Source organism: Rhyacophila brunnea, unplaced genomic scaffold (assembly GCF_057557595.1).
Source record: "Rhyacophila brunnea isolate RB1 unplaced genomic scaffold, BYU_Rbru_1.0 scaffold_12, whole genome shotgun sequence".
In the NCBI taxonomy this organism is placed as follows: domain Eukaryota; kingdom Metazoa; phylum Arthropoda; class Insecta; order Trichoptera; family Rhyacophilidae; genus Rhyacophila; species Rhyacophila brunnea.
This window is the reverse complement of record NW_028232774.1, coordinates 40066975-40090387: the sequence shown is the minus strand read 5'-3', so window position 1 is coordinate 40090387 and position 23413 is coordinate 40066975. Positions and strand designations below refer to the sequence as shown.

At 33.9% G+C, this 23413-nt stretch overlaps 2 protein-coding genes across 3 annotated transcripts in view; one reads left to right on the top strand and one right to left on the bottom strand.

Annotated features, from left to right (window-relative positions):
- Nucleotides 1-5495, bottom strand: part of LOC147078179 (calpain-D-like) — a 44044-nt gene extending 38549 nt beyond the window's left edge. Inside the window, exons 1-3 of the mRNA XM_085961300.1 lie at nucleotides 5119-5495; nucleotides 3478-3650; nucleotides 1793-3230 (exon numbers count right to left, since the gene is read on the bottom strand). Of these exons, the coding sequence (XP_085817426.1) occupies nucleotides 1793-3230; nucleotides 3478-3650; nucleotides 5119-5372 (1865 nt within the window). The 5' untranslated portion in view covers nucleotides 5373-5495. The remainder of the gene's footprint in view (nucleotides 1-1792; nucleotides 3231-3477; nucleotides 3651-5118) is intronic.
- Nucleotides 5496-5796: 301 nt separating this feature from the next.
- Nucleotides 5797-23404, top strand: LOC147078178 (pyruvate dehydrogenase E1 component subunit alpha, mitochondrial-like). Of its 2 annotated transcripts, XM_085961295.1 has the most exons (9): nucleotides 5797-5953; nucleotides 6045-6113; nucleotides 7374-7542; nucleotides 11002-11225; nucleotides 12436-12607; nucleotides 13249-13398; nucleotides 14339-14514; nucleotides 15990-16207; nucleotides 22460-23404. In XM_085961295.1, exons 1-8 carry the CDS (start codon nucleotides 5894-5896, stop codon nucleotides 16173-16175), a joined length of 1206 nt encoding a protein of 401 aa, XP_085817421.1. In that variant the 5' UTR covers nucleotides 5797-5893; the 3' UTR covers nucleotides 16176-16207; nucleotides 22460-23404. The 2 variants fall into 2 exon arrangements, with proteins under 2 accessions (XP_085817421.1, XP_085817420.1); XM_085961294.1 differs by lacking the exon at nucleotides 15990-16207.
- The last annotated feature ends 9 nt before the right edge of the window (nucleotides 23405-23413 follow it).

Here is a 23413-nt window from a genome sequence, read left to right as displayed (position 1 = left end):
TCACTTCTTTAACAAAATACACTATTGTTTCACTACACTACTATCATTGGGCCTCTTGGCCTGTTGTAATGTTATAAAGAATATATGTTATATATATTTTTTTCAATGAAAAATTTTAAATTAAATAATAAAATTAATGTGGGAAACCATTAATAACTGACCAAATAACATAACACTGGCGAGAATAAATATGATCGCAAATTAATACATAAATAATATGAAAAACCATTTCCACTCCAAGACAAAATCTTCCACAGGGTTATGGTTAAACACACATCAAATAATGTGGGAATGTTTTCAATTGAGATGTAATGAAATCGAGCACTTGGTAGTATGGCATAACATAATATCTTCATAAAGATAATTACTGTCCAACAAGAAAAATTTAGGCATAAGCCGGAAGGCGCTGTTGTCGACTAAATGGGAGGAGATTGTTAGTTTATAATGGAAGTGCGGTTAAAAATGGGAGCATGTTAGTTCACAGTTTTAACACGTAGCCAAGTAGGCAAGGTGACTCCCTGGCTTGGCTGCTTTTTAATAATGCCCTGGAAAACGTGATACAGGATGCAGATGTTGATGGCTGCATCATGTCGATACTCGGCACCAGAATAACATTTACTAAAACTGTGTAGCTCTTCGTATATGCGTACGATATCAATGTCACTGCCATATTAAAATCGGCATTGAAAAGTTCTGGAAGAATACTTAGGGTACTGAATTGGGTAGCAGTAATATCATAACGAAATATGTATACAAAAAGAGTGGCATTTTGTTAAATCAATAAAATCATAATTAAATCATTATAGGAAGCAAAAATGAATAGTATGTATATGCATTATTACGGCACGTAACATTACAGCAATCTAAAAAAGGAGTAAATGATAAAACAAAATCTGAGGAAGCGGGGAGAGATCACATGCTGCATTGTGTTATAACCTGGTGTCCCTATGAGTGAGGGTGGTTAGCGCAGGGCGGGTGAGGCTGGGCGCCCTCATCCGCGCCCCGCACACGTCACAGCGCGATGCCCACGCGCGGTTGTATGCATACGAGCATGACGGGCATGACCACATGCGGCCGCCGACACTGCAAATTATTTACAAAACACGTCAAACTTACTCCCATCTACCTTATCAACAGAGTGCACAATTTTACTCAACTATTGATGTGTATTATTTCTACAAATTACCACTTAAATAATTTATTATTTTATTAATTACCATTTAATTTCCAATAGGTTTAAAGTGTGGTTATTTCAATAAATAATAAGTAAAAAAATATCTATATCAAGCAGTGTTATTAATTAATTGATTGATTGATTAATTTAAAAGAAAGTTATTGATACAATATGTCATCGATGACGTACAAGACGAAACCTTAAAATCAATTTATAAAATTTATAAAAGCCAAAAATCTGCACCAAAAAAATTTGAATGACTTTTAACTGCGTTAGCAGTATTGAATGCATTGTATGTAAATACCAATTAAATGACAGGCTACTAGCCGCGACGCGACTACTAGTATATGCAATGTAATTTGTAACTTGATATGGACCAATTCATTTATTCTGTAAAGTCAGAATAAATCTTACATGATGTAACTTTTATGCAATACTCAATTACAAAGTAAAATATTATATTACATTTCATTTACGAGAGAGAGAGAGCTAAGAATTTTTCAGGTTCGGTTACATTAATTATGATAATACTCAAATGCAGCCAAGATTGAGTTAGTAATGCAGGCCAAGTTATTATCGTTATTCAAAATAATACTATAAATATATGAATGTTCTTACTTGTTAGTTTGCTCGTGGTCCGTATCGTTCCCTCTGAGAGGCGCCGATTTAGCACTCCTCAGAAGCAACGATTCATCGATACCATCACCGATTCCTCCGGCGTCTCTCCTCACGCCGATGTGCGAAGTTCGCATATTGCTGTTGTCGGCGACAGACGTCACCTGCGAGACGCTGGCCGTGTCTGAGAGCCTCTCACTGACAGGCAAGACACCGTTGATCCTGGCGTAATCGCTCTCAAAGCCCGCCATCGGTGAATCTTTACTCATGTCTGCGTTCAGCAATCTAATGTCATCGGAGGTTGTAATGTAACTATAATTGGAGTCGTTCACTTGCAACTGCAAATTTAAATCTTTGTATTTTCCTTTGTTTGGTAAAGCATAGATGACTCCTTCGCACTCATCCCATACTTCATCTTTATCGGAAGCGTTAGGATCGCCTGTTCTGTCATAGATTAATTTTGATGATGAATCGCCGTCCGCCACGCTGCGTCGGTTTACGTTTGTGTAGCTGCCGGGCCTGTCGAGTTTTCCGTCAGCACGAGAGGTCAGTTTCAGAGGATCAGTGTTCGATAGATCAAAACACTCGTGCAAACTTCTCCTACTGGAGACCACTTTTCCTGAAGATAACGGACCTGATCCGGTAGGGTTCGACTGTTCGGAAAGAGATCTTTGGTAAGCAGGTCGATCGGCATGGGGATAATCTCCAAAACCGGTGTCCTCGTAGGGAGACAATCCCGAAAGTCCACTCTCGGGCCAGTCTGGAACGGTGACGACCACACCTCCATTGGAGGGAGCCGGCAATGTGCCATTTTTTCTTCTCACACTCTCACTCCTGCCAAGGGTAGTGACAGACCAGCCGCCCGTTTTTAAAATACGGGCAGGGGTGGAATGGCGTGGAGCAAGACACACTTCGCAGCTACCCCTGGCGTCAGGATTATCCAGGGTGCACTTGGCACAGGTCCACTTCTTGCCCGTCCGCCTCACAGAGACTCGATCCCCGGAGCCGTTAGACTCCCAGTCGGAACCGGATTCAGTCTTCTTTCGGCAGCGCTGGCCTCCAGGAGAGTAGGGATCAGCAGGTTGGCGGCCCCGGGGGTGACTTTTGAATCCGTTGTCGTAGTACAGGGCTGAGGAGGGATCCGAAACGGACAGGCTGCCGGGCCTGACGAGCCGGCGGTCGTCCCGGACGTCCTCGGTTGCATTCCGCATCCGGGCAGCTCGAGCATGCGCTAGGGCGCGATCATGGGTAACAGAGCCGTGAGAGTGGGAGCGGGTCACTCCAGTGGGCGTCCTGCGGTCGGATTGGCGGGGGGTAGGGTCTCCATCCAGGGCGGGCATCCGGGGAGCCTCCTGGCAGCTGTTCTCTTTGCGGCTCATCACCGTTATCGTGTTGCATCGCGGGACCGTCAGGCCGTCAGGACGGCAGCCTCGGGACCCGTCTGGAAAGCCGAACGATATTTATTAGCAACGACACTGTTAGGTAATTACATTGGTATTAATTGGTGGTAGGTAATCAAATGAAATACATAAATTAGATTCATAATATCATCCACATTCAGACGACTACCCAAACTAGACGGCATCGTACGTCAAACGCACAGATGAGACCAAAATAGATGTACAGCGAATCAGGTCGAGATCAGTTTCATCAGCCGCCTCATCAGATAGAAGAAGTTTGTGTCTCACCTGCGTGGAGCAGCGAGCGCTCTACGGGCGTCATGCGTTTAGTTTGGTAAACGGGGGCGTGGGGAGCGAGGGTGTCGCACGCAGGGCAGCGCCACCCCGCCGACGCGCAGCGCAGCACGCACGCACGGCACCACCACACGCGACACAATACCGGCTCCGAACCGAATAGGCATCTGGAACACAAAAACATTGCACTTACAATATATTATCATCTCTTGTCATGTGAATCAGGGGAAAAGTTTATATAGACAAAATATTACTGGGCATCTACCACTAGTCTGATAAGCCTAGCTATAAATCATAAATAAAGATAGAAAACTATATGTAACTTTTTCAAGTAAGTCATTTTCATCTACTAAATTCAAACTAATCGGAGTTTCCTATCATTATTTTGTGCTGGGACTCATTGAAACGCTTTAATTTATGAATGCACGAATAGTTTTTTAGTCATGTTCTTGTACTTAACTACGTTATTATAATTACAATCAGATACATGAAAAATGTGATAAAGAGTTAACATTTTGTCTTTGAGCTAGACACAACAGGGGGAGGACTACTTTTCGTGTAAGTCCAGGCAAATTGCAAAAAATTATGTATTAGTAATCTAAAAATCTGATCTGAATCTAAAAAAAAATAGTCCTAAGTTTGATAAAATTACGGTATAGTAAGTAGGTATAAAAAAATACACCTACAATAAATAATATATTTTCAATATTCCGATGTGATCCCTTGATAATAAATGAAAAATGAAACAGAAACATAATATAGGTAGGTATTCTTTCAAAAGAAACATAACACTTTGTTTTTAAGTATTCGTTGAGTTTGCAACTTGATAAGATGTCTTCAAACTCCGCAACATGTGATTCAGTGATGTTTCCTTTTAATTATTAGTAGATTATTTATTTTTTTTGTAGATTTGAAAAAAGTTTAAAATTTATTTTTCTCAAATGACAGTTAACACTTTTTTATCCCAGGCCCTTCAATTCGAATACTCATTTTCTAAGTGAAACATTTTTACGCTAAAATTCCAATGTAGATGATTTCAAAATAAGAATGTTGAATACTTACATCATTGGGTAGATATCTATGTGTGGCCATAACATAAACTAAATAAAACAAATATACACAATAGCTTATGACATTGGCAAGCACCATTAATACCAATAAGTAAGGTCAATATTAAGACCTGAGCTCAAGACAATATCCATTGTGACAGTTGACCTCTGTTATGAAAATCTGCCAACAATATGTTTCACAAATATTTGTGGAATTTGTACAATATTACATGAACTAGCACTGATATAGTTGTCAGAATTAGTCTAAAACACAATATTGAAGTGAAATATTTTATATTTATGTCACATTTTAAAAATTGCAGCTAAATTTGTCATTTGCGACACTAAATTATTCAATTCATAAAAATACGAAATGTTGAATGAAAACACGCACTAATTGTTTTTTTCAACAGTAATCGTTTAGCAAATAATTCGAGGGTTCGGTCGATTGTATTGTTCGATTTTTTGTTGACATTTCTTAACCTAAATAGTAAAATCGAGAAAAATCAATAGACCTAGCATCGTTTAGAACTGTCAGATAGTCGAACAATGAAAATAGCGGTTTCCGTCAACTCCGTAATCCCACCTATTTTTGTCGGCCCCCAGAAGCCGCGGGGGAGCTTCGGGCGAATCCTCCGGATCTCCGTTCGCAGAGCGGGGTGTCTCGACCCCTTTAAAGCCGGGAATATCCTCGCTTTCTCTAGTTGACGTTTGATTGTTGTCATGACTTCCTACAGGCAACCTTTTGACTCCGCATTTTATACATTTTACACTCTCTGTGGGGTTTATCTGGCCGCATGAATCACAATGCCATTGCAGCACTGAAGCAATAGAACCCATTTTAACACACACATGGCTAATTTACCACGATACCACTTTTATTTTAAAATATTATTATCCTCGGATTCTTTACAAGAAAAATTGAAAACAGCTGATCCACCATATTTGTGTATTACGACTATTGCCAGTTAAAATTATAAATACAGTGTGTAAGATTACAATAATACAATATAGAAATAACCTCTATCAATATTTCGACGGATTATGATAAAAGATTAGCTAAGACTCATTTACGTAATTTCCATTGACTATTTCACGTAGGAACATACTACAAAATATTAAACAAAAATAAAGCTTCTAGTTAGCCATCTAATGAAAGATTATTATTTACTAGAACTAGTAATAAATTATTATCTATGATTATCATTGACAAATTAGAAGACGAAGACGACGTCTCGGTCTTCGCAAATCGACGACCTTCCTTGCCCTAGAAAGATTTGTCAATTGGCTGCTGTCAGTTCTTCCGTTCTTCGTATCGATCAGTTAGTTTTTAATTCACGATTAGTAAATTAATTGAAGCGATGAGTAGGCTTATTCAAAAATGTGCTAAGCTTGTCTCGGGCAAAGCCACTGGCGGTACCGTAAGTATCAGTTTCATTCAAAAAACTTTGTTATTTTTGTAAATCTAATAAATATATATCTTTCTCACTGGTGTCATTTCTCTTATTTCAGAATTTATATCCATCAATTAGTGTTACATCCAAAAATAATTATGCGACTGAAGCTACTTTCGAAACTAAGGTAAGATTGATTGCAATCAAACATAATAAAATGTTACGATGATATTATTTTCAACGACATATGGTTTTTCGTAAACAATCCTTCGAGCACTCGGCAGGATAATTAAATTAGTTTTCTCATTTCACCTACATAATTGTAATACATAATAACTAAGTAATTGTCTAATAACTTTTGAAATATAGTGTCAATAACTATCACATGATTCCCACCAAAAGTAATTTTGACTGTTACATAAGTAATGTATTTAAAGGAAAACACATGACAGTTTATTAAAAAAAGCTATTGTAACTATAAATATACTTATAAAATATATCAATTATAAAATCATTAGTGTGGTAGTCTGTCATATATTCCTATGTCATTTTAATGTTATCGAATAAGTAAAAATGTTTCATAATGATTAAACAAATATGTATGTATTATTAAATTTGACATTTTGTATTCAAATTACCCTGTGTTTCTGTTTAACCAACAGAAAATAGCCTATATACTGGATTATTTATACAGACTTGTACCCGCATTTTCATTACCCCATTTTATTGTAACTTTTATAATTAAAATCATAATAAACCATATTAATAAAGCCGAATATATTGCCTTCCGTAGAGTGAAGGTTATATTAACAGGCCCTTTTTTCAAGGCTTCAGAGACAAGCTCTCTGTCACTACTACACTTCTTTTTAACAATGGGAGTTTTAAAACCTGCTCATTCTGGGGTCTTTAAATGCTATTAGCATGATAATTAAATGTGGTCATTAACTAGTAATTAACTGGTCAGCATTGAATGTGGCATTTAATACTCGTGAAAAAATGATCACAATTTAAAAAGCAACAGATTAGCACCATTAGAATTAGTTAATTAGTTAACAGTAAATAATAATATGTATTTGGAAGTCACGAATCACCGATGCCGCTGAGCCACTGGCTGGAATTCCTTACCTGATTTTTCACATGTTAATTTTCATTATGTTTAAATTCAGAGCATGGATCCAATGAGTTGACCGGGTGGCTGATATCAATCTACTGTTAATTTTTCGGGTCAATTGTGTGCTAATTTATCGAAGAGATTAAAGTTACCAGTGACCATCTATAGAATCATTTATACAGTAGTCGAGGAAAGAAGGAAGAAGTACACGCGGTGGAAACCCAAAAATCTATTACAATAAAAAGAAACTGTGAAAGTCTCAAACATTATATTTACACAATAATTATATATAATATTTATATTGATTTTATATCAAATGATTTTTAACTTCTGCAGCCATTCCGCTTGCACAAATTGGACTCTGGTCCATCCACATCGGTAACGGTAACAAAAGATGAAGCCCTCACCATGTACAAGCAGATGGTCACCATCAGAAGAATCGAGACGGCAGCCGGAAACCTTTACCAAGAGAAAATCATCAGGGGTTTCTGCCATCTTTACTCTGGTAACTAACATTGTGCATTTTAAAGTAAATTCTGCTTATGTAGTCTTAAATTAGCACAAGATTGAAGACACAGCTTAGTAATCCAGCTATACTGTTGATGACTTGTTTAAAAGGACATGGGTGGTCACGGCATGATTGGGAAGTGTATAAGCGCATTCAAAACCATTCAATATTCCAAATAAAATAAGCATAATGTATCTAAAGATTTTGACCATGTACTTATCAAGAATAATTATGAATGATTTTGATTCTCATCTTTTTCTCAAGAATATTTTATTAGTAATTTTGTTATCTAGATGAAATCTACAAATATGGTGGCGAGTGGTGGAGGTAGGCTGTTAAGATTCAACATAAATAGTGCACCCTAAACTTTGCCAGTGATACTTATTTGTTTTCATTGAACTAAGAATAGAATTTGAAGATGTTGCGGGCTAGTTTTTTAAATTCAAATAAACCCTGCCTAAACCAAACCATAATAGTTTAAATTTAATACATATGCTATGGGCAATCTGAAAAATAGTGCATACTTTTTCAGTCATACATTTAATGAAGAATACATACTACAGATGGTGTTGGTTAGTTTTTAAAATTCATTAAAACCCTGCCTAACCAAACCACAATCGATAAAAAATATTCTTCAAGCTATTAAATATCTAAAATTTTGTATGATTTAATGGCATAATTTTAGATATTTCATAGATAAACAAATATTTTTTGACTATTATCTACTATGGCTTGGATTAGGCAAAACTTTTGGGAAAACAAAACTATTTAACAAAAAATCAATACAAACCTATGATGATATTATCAGACGTTTTCTGCTTCACTTTCCTCGTTGAATCGTTTTCCTTTTACAATATCGATGTATTTCAAACCAATACAAAGTGTTGTGAATTATGTTTCGAAAGTTATTAATAATTTTATTGAATTTATGTACTTATATATTCGTTATCACAGAAAGCCAAACGTACAAATAGCTACCCTGAGAATTAATGTTTTTAAACTTATCAACATATCTATACACGGATATTATTATTCATATGAAAAAATATAAACATATTATTTATATTGCCAGTATTCACAACAATCACTAATTGTTTACTTATAAGATTAGCAACAAAATGAATGTCAAATATTATGTAATACGTAGTTTAGCGAATAAAACGCACTGCTTATTGAGTATTACGCTAATGATTTTATATATTTGACTATTTTTCTTTGCAATATGAAGCAAATATAGATTGCTATACATTTTTTCAAAGAATTGATAATTATAATATATCCAGCATGTTTTACCAATAATAAAAATAAGGTACTAAAACCTTAACAAGTACAAGTGGCATTGTAATGAATTAGGAGTATGTAGCTTACTCAAATTGATCGCCAGTGCACTTGTATTCGTTCGTTCGCTAAAGCACCTGCTAGACACCCATGCTTTACCACAAGCTTATCTGCGCAAACCGGTTTGTATCAGGAAGCCCGTGTATATGGACGGGAAAGCTGTAGCTCGCGCAAACTGAAAAGCTGTAAAAGTGTTCCGTATTTTTTGAACAAACTATACCGCGCGGGCCAGTCGCTAACGTCTAGCCGGCGCATTAGACATCAAATAATAAATTTAACCATATCAAATATGCAGTGGCGAAGGGTGGAGGTAGGCTGTTAAGATCTAACATAAATAGTGCACACTAAACTTTGTCATGGGTATTTGTTTTCATTGAACTACAAATTGCAGATAGTATTTGTTAGTTTTTAAAATTCGATTAAACCTTGCGTAAACCAACTTACCTCCACTTTTTGCCACTGCAAATCTGTGTCTATGTATAGTATATGGTCACCATGTAGCAAATGTAGCCATGTCGAATACATTCTGTGAGAAGCTGTCGCTCGGCATAATTAATATTATATAATCTATAAATTTAATTCACAGAAGTGTGAATTGTTACATACCATTATCTATGATAGCAAAAGACAAAACCCAACTAGCGAACAATAATCATTATTATGTAAAAGTAAAAATACGGAGCATATTTTGTACCTCCACAGAATGGGAGTTTTTCCAAAAATTATAGAAAAAAATTTAAAAATTAGAAACGATACCTCAAATGCATAGTTATTTGGAAATTTCTGCTTTTTTAGCAATTATATCGGTGGCTTAATCAGCAAAATTCAATGCCCGGATTGCAATGCTAATTGGGTTCAAGTCTAATACCCTGTTCATGCAATATTTTCGAATGCGATTTTACGCCAGATGGCGTGCAAAACGTATAATTGCGTTCATCCAGATTTTGTATATAAGCATCTCGCCGAATCCGTACACAGAATGCCCCTCTACCATAAGTTTAGCGAACCGATTGCTAAATATGGCAGAGTTGATGTTTGACAGATTGCAACTGACAGCCCGCGTTTGTTGATAATAATTGTTATACGTACTTGTTTTCTTCCGTATTTCATTATGATTCATTGAATTATTTTGATTATTGTCTAATGGTATTATCTATTTTACAATTGATCCTATAATTGGTGCTTCATTTTATTCAATCATGATTGCTTTCTTTATTACTAAACTTTGCTTTCGTGGATGAAACTAATCTACAACGCCGTAAATTTCGTAAAAGCGATAATGCTTTCGGATTCAAAAGTTTCGTTAGTAAATACATATCAGACGCAGATGAATGAAAATCTATTTAATGTATATTTTAATAACTCAATTCATATTATAATTGTGCTGGAAATAATTTATGCATAATACATGGTATACTATCACCATCAGCATTTACTTTTATTTGTTTAGATAGGTATCTACCTTCCGCGATAGTAATCATGTACTTACTTCTCAAGAGTATTATATTTGATTACGATGATGATAATATAATGATTATATTTATTCAATAACATTTATTCGGCACTCGGATTATCCGGCCATAATGTAATATAAATCAATAAATATAAGAAATAATGAGTATGTAAATGACGTAGCGATTTTAACACCTTTCATTTTCAATATTGGCATTGAATTACTACTAGAGGTATCTCGCGGCAAAATGAAAAAATTACGTCCTGTGTCGTTTTTGTTTGACGTTTAAGCGTCCATAGACAGCAAACTTGTTAAAAAGTGACCATAGAGAAAGATATTCTTCTGATTTTGGTAGAATGCATACTTGATCCAAATATCCGAGCATACCCGAACACTATGATTTGAGTGAAGCATAACGGAACACGAAGCGATGTCTGTATACAGTTTCGCAAGCACTTCCATGAACACTCGACTAGTTAGTAAATGGTTGTAAACGGAAACAGTGTAATTTTGGAGGGTAATAAACGATTCGGTTTGGATTATTAGATACCTATAATAGATAGATTGTTCCAAATTATGTAAAAATAAACCTTGTGTACCTATTAGTCATTGAGTATAAAAAATAATTCGAAAATATTACTAAGTACAGTTAATTTTTATTACAGGCCAAGAAGCCGTAGCGGTAGGTATGCGCGCCGCGATGAGGCCACCAGATTCCGTGATCTCTGCGTACCGTGTGCATGGGTGGACCTACTTGATGGGAGTGTCACCTCTCGGAGTGCTGGCGGAGCTCACTGGCAGAAAGTCCGGCTGCGCTAGAGGAAAGGGAGGTTCCATGCACATGTACGCGCCCAATTTCTACGGCGGAAATGGCATTGTCGGTGCACAGGTACTAATATTTTGTATTACGATAAATTCTTCATAACCGTATTCCTTCTGGAAGTTTACTTTCTTTATATCGTTAGTGGTACAATAAATTTTTTCACCACATAAATGATTCCCAAAAACTATCAGTGTTTTATACAACATTCATTTGATACTATGGTGGTTTACAAAGTGTAGCGGTAGCAAAATCTGCTTGAAAAAAATAATTCCAGACAATCTTAATTCAACGTGCTGATTCACATTACATCTGCTTCCATGGTTGTTTTCTTTTGGCGATAACACCATGTAAACCATTGGTATTCAAACTACGCAAAGGTGTTGTTACATGGTCATAGTCAGTATTTTGACTATTCTGTGTGGGATTTTTTTGGCATAAAGAGCTAAGAATGCTGTCACACTTTCAATCCAAGTGACACAGGATAGAATCACGACATCGATTCTGAACAGAGTATTCATTTTGGACGGAAAATCTGACATCATCAAGATGCTGGCTCTCTGAAAGATATACATACTACTTAATGTGGCCCTGTTAAAATCACAGTAAATTTAGAAAACCACTGGTTATTGAAACTATTCTAACATTATCGCTAATCATTCGTTCTTTACTTGGAAGACTGGACCTTATTTTACCGTTGTCTTTTAGATTTATCTCTTTCAAAAACCCAAAATTTTTTTATTTAGAAATCCATACTTTAATTTCGTTGAAATTTTAAAAAAACGGAAAACAAATACCCTAGCAAAATACTATTGCTGCTAGTAAATCCATGCACGTGTATACAGGCGCTATAACATAAACTATGACAATAAATAATGCACAAAAAAACAATAGATGCCACGATCCAAATCTGTCAGTAAAGCACATACTGGGAACGTCTTGTCATTTCTTCCTCTTTTATTAATACGATCCATCATAAATAGCCACAGTTTAACTCTATTTTAAATTACCCACGATTTTAAACTGTATTTCAAATCAAAAAGAAACACGTAATAAATAACAGGTCATAAAATACATTTTGCAAGTGGTGACCCCGAAGAAAAAATGAATCTTGATATTATAAAAAAGTCACTCCCATTATTTAAACATCACACTCGCAGTCTTCAACATAATATAATGGTAACGGTGAATATATAACCGTGAAAACCGCCACCACCGTTTCACCCATCCAGGGCTTATGGTTTTATATTGTTCTTTAATATGATTGATTGATCCACAGGTGCCACTTGGAGTTGGTGTGGCTTTTGCTGCCCATTACAATAATACGGGTGGAGTGTGCATGGCGCTGTACGGAGATGGAGCGGCCAACCAGGGACAGATCTTCGAGGTGTACAACATGGCCAAACTTTGGAAACTACCGTGCATCTTCGTCTGCGAGAATAATGGATATGGTAAGTCTTTTTTTTTATCGTTACATCTCAAGGTGGGATTGGGCCGCCTCCACAGGTCATTGTCGATCGCCAAACTTCTTTCAAACAGTTTCTTGATATTTCCATCCTGCTTCAGTTCTCCTCCATACAGTCGACCTACCGCTTTTGGGGTCTGCCTCTAGGTTGCTTCTCCTGGGTACAGTGATGCCAACCGTACTATAATTATAGTACAATACTATAATTTTAATTCAGCGACAAATATAAAATACTGTAATTTTACGCCAAATATACCAAAATAATATAATTTTAAAGGAATCAAGACGAAAAATGTTCCTGTACTATATATTTTTCAGAAATACTAAAAATTTTACGCCTTTGTACTATAATCAGCATAGAAAAATATGGCAACACTGCCTGGGTACCTACCTAGTAAGGATCTTTGGTGTCATTTTATCTCACATTCTCTCAATGTGATGGTCTGGCCATCATAGTTTTTGCTACTTACAGCATCTACTAATGGTTTGTTATAAAACTGTCCAGTTAATTATTATTCTTCAAGTCCAATACTTTAGTGTGAGTCTAAAGAAATGTAATATTTATCTCTCAAAGACTGCTAATTTCTTTTTTTCTGACTCAATTAATGTCTGAAATACCATCTCTAGGTATGGGCACAAGTGCGGAACGTGCCTCAGCCAGTACGAGTTATTACACCCGAGGAGACTACGTCCCCGGCATCTGGGTCGATGGAATGGATGTCCTGGCTTCCAGAGAAGCCACCCGTTTCGCCATCGATCACTGCACAAGTGGAAAAGGTAACAATACTACATTACACATGGAAGTGCCGAAAAATGTCTGTTTAATGAAGGTAAATGATTATAGCAAATGAAAAAAGTAACAAAGCACAATGAAACATTGATCAATCAATGTGTTGTAATAATATGTATATCTGCAGTGTATATTATATTAACACCACGTAACATGTGGCAACTGTCATATTTTAGAATAAACTGAATACATTCATAATATTATTATTATTCAGTATTCTAAAGTTTCTCCTACTTTCACAGACCCAATAATTTTATATTATTTTTAAAGGTGTCACCAGTTTTTCATGCTAAAATTTCATTAGTTTCATATGGAAAATAAATTAATTGTCACCATTGTCATAGAAAATTCTGTCATATTGAAATTATCCAGTATCAAGGTTATGCCACTTATAAGGGGGGTAATATCACAGATCTATTTCAGCGCATTTATTCTATACACAAGACTGCTTTCGGCTGCTACGGCAACTATCTAGGGTAGGTTTTAAAAGTATTAGCACTTATTATAACAATTACAATAAGTTAGTTGTAATTGTTGCAATAAATGCTATGTTTTAACAGCACCTCTCTAGGCTATGCTAAATTTTAGAGCGAGATGGACAGTTTTGACTGTTTAGACGGCTAACTTATCTTAACTGTTACAATAAGTGTTAATACTTTGATACAAACCTACCCTGGATAGCTGTCGTAGCGGCTGAAAGCAGTTTTGTGTATAGAATAGATTCGCTGGGGTCTAAATATACAGGTTCGTTGAAAAATCAGTTTGGAAATCAAACTCATTCTATTATCAATGATTGGTGATGATATTAATGTATTGCATACAAAACATTTAATAAATTTTCAGAGATAAATAACCTTATAATAGAATGAAATAGTCCACGAAATCAGCCATCTGTATTTCAATAAGTAACAACCATCTTTTCTTCAGGACCCATGGTAATGGAAATGGTGACATACCGCTACTCTGGACACTCCATGTCAGATCCCGGCACTAGCTACAGAACCCGAGACGAGATCCAAGAAGTACGTCAAACTAGAGACCCCATCACCTCTTTCAAGGAGAAGATGGTGTCTTCTGGACTTGCCACGGCTGAAGAAATCAAGGTTAGTCCTTTCCGCTTATCATCCCTTATCCAAAAAAAACCTTTTTTTGTGGGACAACACTATCAAAATTATATTATATCCAGAAATTTTCTACATATTATGTATCTTATTTAATGTATGCAATTTTCTTTTTTCTATGAAAGTGTTATTGGATATTTTATATTATGTATCAAAGTGATTACTGAAATTTAGTATGTATTGATAGGAAATAATATAACATTTATTTTATTGTCAATATGTTATACCGATCTGTACATTGAGGTGCTGAGGATTAAACGAGTACATGTAATATAGAATTAAAAAATAAGTTGGATCAGTTTTCACATCACCGCATAATATATATTTATGTCTCAAACAGTTTTCAAACATGTAACTGTTTTGTGAAAAGATATAAGCGTTTTATTACCAACATTGGAGCATATCCCATCTACATGATGTATAAAATGTCATTATTATTTTCAAACATTAAAAATATTAATTGTCATAATAAATATCAATATTTTTTCATGCAATAAAAATAAAAAATGATTTGAGAATTAGACCTCATTGACAGAATGCATTTATCCTCAGCAGATCAATTATTATTTTCTAGTTTTTAACGAAAATAGTGAAGTAACATTCAATTCTAATGGATGGTAAGGCATAGCTTATAATGCTTAAAAAGATGAAAATTGATTTTTTAAGTTACAAAATAATTGGTTATACTGTACCTATGCGGAAAAAAAAGGATGATTGAAAGGGAAATTGAAAAATATGTTGAATTAGCCAAATACAATATACATAAATAAGAAAAGTATGAGTCGAGTCCAATGCCTCTGAAGTATGTACTAAATTCCACACAAAAGCATAGGAGTTACCATACATAAGTATGTACATACTTGGAGAAAGAGAATCAAGAAAATTATGAAAAATAATAAAAATGAAGGCAACTTTCAAACTAATATCACCAAATATTCAAAGATTCAACTTACTAAACAGTGATGGGTGACCTTGCCAATACATACTACTTTTATATTTTGTACCTATTGTTTGTTGTCCAAAATTATTATCTTGTATATTTTTTTTTCGTAAATCCAAGAGATACTTTTTGCCTTTATCTAACTTTTTACATGTTACATGCAATAAATTATTGGGAGATAAGATAAGGTAAACCCATTTACAGCAACACCTTGTTAATTGAAACGCCCACAATCCGAAATTTGCTAAAAGACAAATTGTCAATTTTGAATTACATAATGATGGGGTTTTACTGTACCATTTTTCGAAATAATTTTATTTGTACAACCGTGATGGAATTTACTAGTGTTCTAATTTTTCTTTCAGCAGCCTTCATATTTCTAATATGTTATTATTCCAAAATCGCATTTGAACTAATATTCATTTAGATGCAGCGATCGCTACGGTGCGCCGACTAAGATCACATAACAAAACGTGGCATTTCAACGGTTGTGAATTTAATTATTTTTATTTTGCAGAAAATCGAAAATGACGCCAAAGCGCTCATTGACGAGAACATGAAGGCTGCTAGAGCCGACTCTGAAATCAGTCTAGCCGAACTCTCTACCGATGTCTATTCCAATTGCCTCGAACCTCTCATCAGGCACATCATGCCCGATAAACCACTCACGCACGTCAATCTATCTAAACCAAAGAATATGTAATCGTTTTAAAAACAAATCTTCACCAATCAAAGGTATCCCCATAATATGATTATAATATTATAATACATAAATTATAATACGTTGCGAATTGGCGAGTTTTACGTATGCAATACTTTTAAGACTTAAACATTATAATATTGTGAATAATGTTCTTTTCTATCTAGTCATCATTGTTATAAATTATTAATTTATTATATATATAATATAGCTTTAAAAAAATTATTCATGTCAAGTGAATGAATTCGATAGAAAAATTCAGAGATTACTTTCTGTCAGTTGGATCATATTATGATTTGTTCCAGACTGCGACAACTATAACTTAAAAACCACCAGTTTGAAGAACTTATAGTTCTCAATACTTACGTCGCAACATGAGCACTGCGCGCTTCTTGTTAAATTTGTTGCAATCTATCATGGTACGAGGGTGGGTCAATAATTCCTTAGAAAAAAGCATTAAAACAGTTTTTATTTTTGTATTTTTTTTTTATTTCTCAACATAATCTCCTTGGAGCTCAATACACTTGGTTAGACGTTTCTCAATTTTTTTTAAACCGTCAGAAAAATAAGTTTTCGGAAGGTCCTCAAAATAAGCATTTGTCCGATCGATGACTTCTTCATTTGAAAAAAAACGTTGTCCACTTAGCCATTTTTTTAAGTTTGGGAAAAGGAAAAAGTCACTGGGGGCTAAATCTGGCGAATACGGTGGGTGGTCGACCAATTCGAACTTCAATTCTTCAATTTTAGCCATTGATCGTAAACATGTGTGAACACGGGCATTGTCCTGATGAAAGAGGATTTTTTTCCTGTTTAAATGAGGCCGTTTTTCTTCAATTTTGTTTTTTAGCTGGTCCAATAAAGATGCATAATAATCCCCTGTTATTGTTTTTCCTTTTTCCAAATAGTCAACGAAAATAATTCCACGTGCATCCCAAAATACAGTAGCCATAACCTTACCAGCTGATTTTACGGTTTTCGCCTTCTTTGGACATGGTTCGCCTTTCGCAATCCACTACTTTGACTGTTCTTTCGTCTCGGGAGTATAGTGGTGTATCCATGTTTCATGTACAGTCACAAAGCGACGAAAAAATTCATCCGGATTGCGTTGCATGAGCGACAACAGGGCTTTAGAGGCCACCACCCTATTGCGTTTATTGTCGACTGTGAGCAAACGCGGCACCCATCTTGCAGCAATTTTTTTCATGCCCAATTTGTCATGTAAAATAGAAATGACGCTACCTTTTGAGATTCCTGTAACCTCAATTATCTCACTCAACTTTAATCTTCGGTCACTTAACACCATATCGTGGATTTTATTGATCATTTCTGGTGTAGTCACCTCTACAGGACGTCCTGAGCGTGGTTCATCCTTTGTTGATGTACGACCACGTTTAAATTCATTTAACCAGTTATAAATAGTTGCAAGTGAAGGAGCAGATATGCCGTGAACTAAATCCAACTCATTTTTTATTTCCTTTGCTGTTAACCTTAACCCTTTTATATTAAAATGTTTAATAACAGCTCTAAACTCAATTTTCTCCATTTTCCATTTTTCCATTTTCCACAAGCAATTTTTTTTTTTAAATGTACGAGAAACACACAACAACCCGACCAATCTGATTGAAACTTCGCAGCATACTGAATCGGTAGTGCCGCTGCATGAAAACAAACCGCTTACAGTACTAGTCGCGCCACCTGTCGGCTTTTCTAAGGACTTATTGACCCACCCTCGTAAATCTTTTTAAAAAACTTTGTAAAAATATTGAATTACGATTCATTTGTAGGTATATTTTTTACTGATTTCTTGGAGTACACAATGAATATTTCTGATATGTGTGTGTAAATCGTTTCATATTACTTGATTGTCTTTGATTGGTGTATCAAAAAGGCAGATATTTATATGACAGTAATATATAAGATTTTATCTGATTAAACATGCAGTTTTCTATGGGATTTCTTTTATTACTGATCTTATCATTGATTAATATTTTATTTGAAACTTATAATTTAGGCAATGGGAATTTATTTGAAAATATGTATATTATATATATATTATATGTACACTTTTCTGTGTTGACTTTATTTAATTTGTTTGTAATGTGTTTTTTTTTTTTTTTTTAAATAATATTAACTTTGCAATAATCAAATATATTAGAAATCGAAATGTTTTCTTTGGTTGAAGTGTTGTGTGAAGAAAAAAATGAAGAATTTGTGGTATATTTGCAAGCTTATCCTAAATAGTCTGTAGGTTTTATAGGAAATTAATCAATTAACATTGAAATATATTAATAACATAAAAGAGTATTATTTTAAATGTCATAGTGTTAAAACTGAGAATAAAGTCACAGTTGGTAGAGGTAAATTTTATATTTAAGACGGTCACCAACACCAACATAATATTTGTTATCCAATAGAATTTGCTTGATATGGATATGTGCAGTCAAGCTCCCTCATTGGCTGACGTCAAAATTGTTATTAATATAACAGTGTGGCCTAAAACAAAGCGCTTGAATATACATGTTATTCAGACATTTTCTTTTTTAATTCTCAACTACCTACGTTTATTTTTATTATTACCAGTAATATCTTTATCCGCATATTTCTATAACGTTATCAAAAATTGGACATGGTATTCCTTTGAATCGACAGAGTAAGGAAATTATTATTAATGTAATAGATTTTTTAAAGAATTTTCACACAAAAGTGAAAAGAAAAGATACGGAATTATAACAATAATAGATCTTTCCTACAAAGTCTACAGAATATTACAGCATAGCTCGCAAAGATATCCCAAAATCATAATTTTCAACCTTCGCACAGCACCCGTGTCCTTAATCAACAAAGTTAATAAATTTTCTTTGATAAATGAACATTGTCTAAGTAATCATGTTTCGCTTAAAATAACAAATTGTCGTTTTCAAAATTGTCCTCTAACATTGGGTATTTAGTTACGAACAAAGATTTATGATGGATAACAAACAAAAATTTGTCTACTCTACCGCATCAATGAAAAGTTTGAAGGTAAATCACCATCGATTTGACTAATGATTTTGACATAACCACTCACTGTTATATATTATAAATAACACACAAAAGAATAATGCTTCCACATTGCTTTAAATTTGCACAATATCTCCTTTGTCCTAACTTTTTAATTAATCCATATAATACATTATTATAAATAGTATATTGAATTATTAAAATATTGGATATACTTTTTTATATATGTCCTCATATATTAATGCACTTCTTTAGAAACTGAATGCGTTGAAAGTATTTTTTTCAACTATCGAATAAACATTTTCATATTATATATTTGATTGTGTTTCGAATTATTTAAAATATCCAGGCACTTTTGTATGATTCAATTTCTATTAACTACATTTATGAATATTCATCATCGATACACTAATCCGCTAGTGTTTGATTTAGCTGCAAATCATTTCACATTGCAGTTTCATTTGTAGCATAATTCACACTCGTACTCTGAGATTCATTTGCTAAGTTTCCAAGACTACACGGAGATATAAAAATACATTTAATGCATATGCGAAGTATGTGTATGTAACACCCTGATAGAAGGTTTTTATACAGTGAACAATCACAAAAAATTGCAAATGATTATTTGTAAGTCATACCGTAATCGAAGCAAAATGTCAACAGCCGGTCGCCATTTTAATTTTATTTACAATTTATCAGTTATGAACCATGCTAAAATCGGTTCAAAATTACTATAAAATTTTGTACCTACCACAAAATTTTCAGCTGAATCCTTTGTAGTTCACAGCCTACCTGTCAATTTTGAGAATATTTCGTCTTCTACCTGGACTTCCACTTTTCACCCTCATTATGGCATATCAGCATTAGGTGTATCTTGTAAAACTTATAAATCTGATTTTGGTCAAAATATTACATCTATGTAAGGTATAGGTAAATCGTTTTACAGAGGCACCATGGGTACGGCAAATGCGGCTTGCAGTTGTAGTGGTATTGTTTGCTAGCATTGAAACAGGCATTGTCGCAAGCAATTCAATACACGTGCGAATCGCCTATGGTGTCACTGTAGAATGATTTACCTATACTTGCATTCATAATACGTTTAATCATTACAAAAAACCTCATAATTCATGCCTATACTACATAAATATTGGCAAACCTCATAAAGACCCGGAATGGTTGTTGTCATTTTTTTTTAAAATTTCGGAATTCTATTTAATGTTTATTCCAATAGAAATAAACATTAAATAGTTTTTACTATCTGTTGCATGAAAGTTGTTTTGGATATACAGGGTTTACAAGGTAGACTGACAATATTCGACCTCACAAGCCATAATTTTTAGAGATATTTTTCATCATCCTCGTGTACATGAAGGGCAAGTTTCTGCATAGTATCAACTTTGTCTCAAATCGAGAACATTGTAAAATTCTTCAAATCAATTCGGCAACTGAACCCAGTTCTTAATGATTGCTCCTTCTTCGGCTTTCAGTAATATGATTTGCCTTCCCTATCGACAGGCAATACCTGTTTTTTTTTAATAATTTGACAACAATGCATTTCATATCAAACAATATTTCAGTGGAACTGAGAAATTGACTGCAAGGGCAGGATAATTCGAAAAAGTGCTATAACCATGAATATCTCATGTGGAACAGAGACAAATGCTATTTTATGGTATAAATATATTTAATACAATCATTAAATGTTCACTGATTGTTCAGACTTTGACCCCTAGCATGCCTGAAATTCTTAAAATTCAACCTGCCTGTCAAGTTTTTATTTTGGATAATTATTAAGCCATAAGGTGGCACAGATGCGGTTGCGGGCTCCATCCTGCATCCAGCAAAAAACTGCGTATTTTTCAATCTGTGTTTTAATCCCAAGCTAGGACCACAAGGACTCGTAATAATATTTGATAAATAACATCCAATCATCTGTAATTTATTTTTATAATAAATACTGGATTCAGTAAAATGCTGAGATAATTCAAGACTCTCAAAAGGAACGCGGACCTATATTTTACCCTATTTTAATTTTCTAGCAAATCTTTTTATCTTACATTTTGTTTGATGAATTAATGCATAACTTATTTTAATTGAAGTCTCGAAAGCTTTCAACACAAATAGTTTATACAATTACTATAATATAATCAACAAGTATGGAATGATTCTATTTATTTTTACTAATTGCTACTTGCTGTATATTGTGCTAACAAAATGTATTAATACTTTATAATATACAATGTTTGCTAATTAAATACATATTTATTTCCACCGTAAAAAAATATTGGCCACCTATTTCTCATAAATTTTTTTCCAGAAATATTTATGCAGCTCAACATGAAAAAATAATTACAGCTCCAAATTAGTGCAAGAATATTGTTATGTTTTTTATCCTCTCCTATATAATTTTATTAGTATTTTAATTAGTATGTGAACATCAGAGAGAATGTTAGCATGCAGTCAAACATATTACATATTTATATTCTTTTACATATAGATATATTATATTATATTATTGTGTCGCTTTTATAAAAAAAATGTATGTTTTTACATTTTATGCGTGGAAACAAAATATTCTTCATTAATTTATATATAAATAAAGATAGTGTAAACATTACTTGAAGATTACTTATGTTTCCATAACATAATATAGTAACTCCATTTCTAACTTATTTCAAGGGAAAAATTGCTTTCTTGAATAATTGCATGAATGATAAGTTTTCGTCTGTCTTCAGTAGGATACTGCTATATTTTATCAAATGGTTATCCAAAATTTTACTCTGCGGTATATAAATAAATCACACTTAGAACAAGTTATAAATGGGGTACCTATCTATATTACTATGTATATCAAATTGTTTGATGATTTTCAGGATTTGATGGTTTATATAATATTTAATTTTTCCACCTGCAAATGATAACAATTGACTAAATTAAAATGCATCTTTTAAAGATTTATCAATAATATTCAATTTAAAAAAATTCCAAACATCTTAATTAATTCGCATGACACAAACGGCTCGATAAATTAAGGTTAATAGCACTCACCTGGAATGAAAGATGTGAGTTTGAATCCCACTCGGTCCAACTTTTTTCTAGTGGTTTTTTTGTAAAATGTATCCATGTTTTTTTTCCAAATAATGTATTTTCATTAATAAGAATCTTAACATTCTTCAATCTTATTATTCATCATTTATTAAAAAAAAAATGATATTCAATTAATCTAATGTATTTCTCAGTATGATAATAATATGCTATAAATATAAATCAATTTTAATGTTTTTCAGGAAGTGGAAAAGAACGTAAAGACTGAAGTGGATGAAGCGACCAAGAGATCGAAGTCGGATCCCGAAATTCCCATCTCCGAGCTGTCGGCCGATATTTATTCCAAGTCGTACGAGCCCAACATTCGCAGCACGCTTCCCATCAATCCGTTCAAGCATGTAAATCTCTCCACCCCGCAAAATCTTTAATCGCGGCAATACCCCAATAGAAAATTATTACAATTCATGGTAATCGCATATTGTTGTATTTATTTATCCAATGTGTGGGATACCAATACTGATAATTATTTATTGCCGGCACACAGATGTATTATGTATATTATATAGCTTTTGTTTATGATAATCAATTTTATTATATTAACTCGACGCAGATGGATAGTTTTCAGGTACTGCGTCAATATTTACTCTTCATTACGAATAGTGTGTTGCGGAACATACCTCATTCTATAAAATATAATTGATGTGCTACGGATTGTGTGACTCACAGAACTGCTTTCAAGCAGTGCAATAAATAGCTTGTACCTATATGCGACATTAATTTGTAGGAACTCTTGAGATTTGTATTGGTGACGTAATTAAATATTAGACTGCTAGTAAGTATATGATACTTGTTTTTAGTAATTTGTTATCAGATCCAAATGAAGCCGAGCTTATAAAGGGAAAGTATGTAAATATAACATTGCACGATCTGAGATTAGGCAAAAAATATGAATAATATTATTTATTTGTTGTTAAGGGCGTATATTGTATGCGACTCAGTTTTTAGTTAAATTTGTTACAGCAAATGCTCTAGAGGAGTCACTTTTGTGATTTAGAATGTTTATGCATTTTATACTGTAAGCGAGGCAAAAATATATGAACATTTTATATGGAAAGTCTCAAGGTGCACTTGTAATTTTGTATGAAAAAAGAATAGAACAATAAACCTTTGTATGTATATATCATAAATATTTATTT